The following is a 582-nucleotide window of genomic DNA, read 5'->3' on the forward strand; positions in this document are numbered from 1 at the left end:
CGTTGCCGCCGCGGTCCAGGATGTCGCCGTCGGGGCCGACCTTCATACCGCGCAGCTTCTTGGCGTCGCCTTCGACGACCTTGCCGATCTCCTCGCCCTCGAAGACGACCATGCCCCTGGAGTTGACCACGGCGTCGGGGAAGGCCTCGAAGGGGGCCGACTCTGTCATGACTCGAGCTCGTTCTCGGGGATGGGCTCGGCGCGGCTGATGACGGCGCCACTGTCGTTCCAGATGGCGCCCGTCTCGTCCACGCGCTTGCCCACGAGGTGCCCCGGGACGCCCTCCTTGATGCGGTCGACCACTTCGCCGTCGCCGTTAACGATGTTGCCGCACTTGTTGACCTTACCTCCCTTGAGGATGGAAAAGTCGATTTGATCAGCCACGTCTTCGGCCGCCTCACCGGCCTGCTCGCTGGCATCCGCCGCGGCGCCCTTGGCACCCTCGGCAGTCTCGCCGGCTTGGACCTCGGTCTCGCCGAGCTTCTCTTCTCCTTCCTTGGCAGTATCCTCTGCCCTCTCCTCGCCACCTTTGACGGTGTCTTCGGCCTTCTCCTCTCCTTGATTGGCGACGTCCCTGACCGC

At 65.6% G+C, this 582-nt stretch overlaps 1 protein-coding gene across 1 annotated transcript; it reads right to left on the reverse strand.

The window, feature by feature from the left end:
* Positions 1 to 165: 165 nt before the first annotated feature.
* GGTG_14460 (hypothetical protein) lies at positions 166 to 419 on the reverse strand (the record flags this gene model as incomplete). The annotated part of the gene is made up of 2 exons (XM_009232385.1): positions 166 to 351; positions 402 to 419. The coding sequence occupies 2 exons, from the start codon at positions 417 to 419 to the stop codon at positions 166 to 168; spliced, it is 204 nt and encodes a 67-aa protein (XP_009230649.1).
* Between the last annotated feature and the right edge of the window lie 163 nt (positions 420 to 582).

Source organism: Gaeumannomyces tritici (genome assembly GCF_000145635.1).
Source record: "Gaeumannomyces tritici R3-111a-1 unplaced genomic scaffold supercont2.493, whole genome shotgun sequence".
NCBI lineage: Eukaryota > Fungi > Ascomycota > Sordariomycetes > Magnaporthales > Magnaporthaceae > Gaeumannomyces > Gaeumannomyces tritici.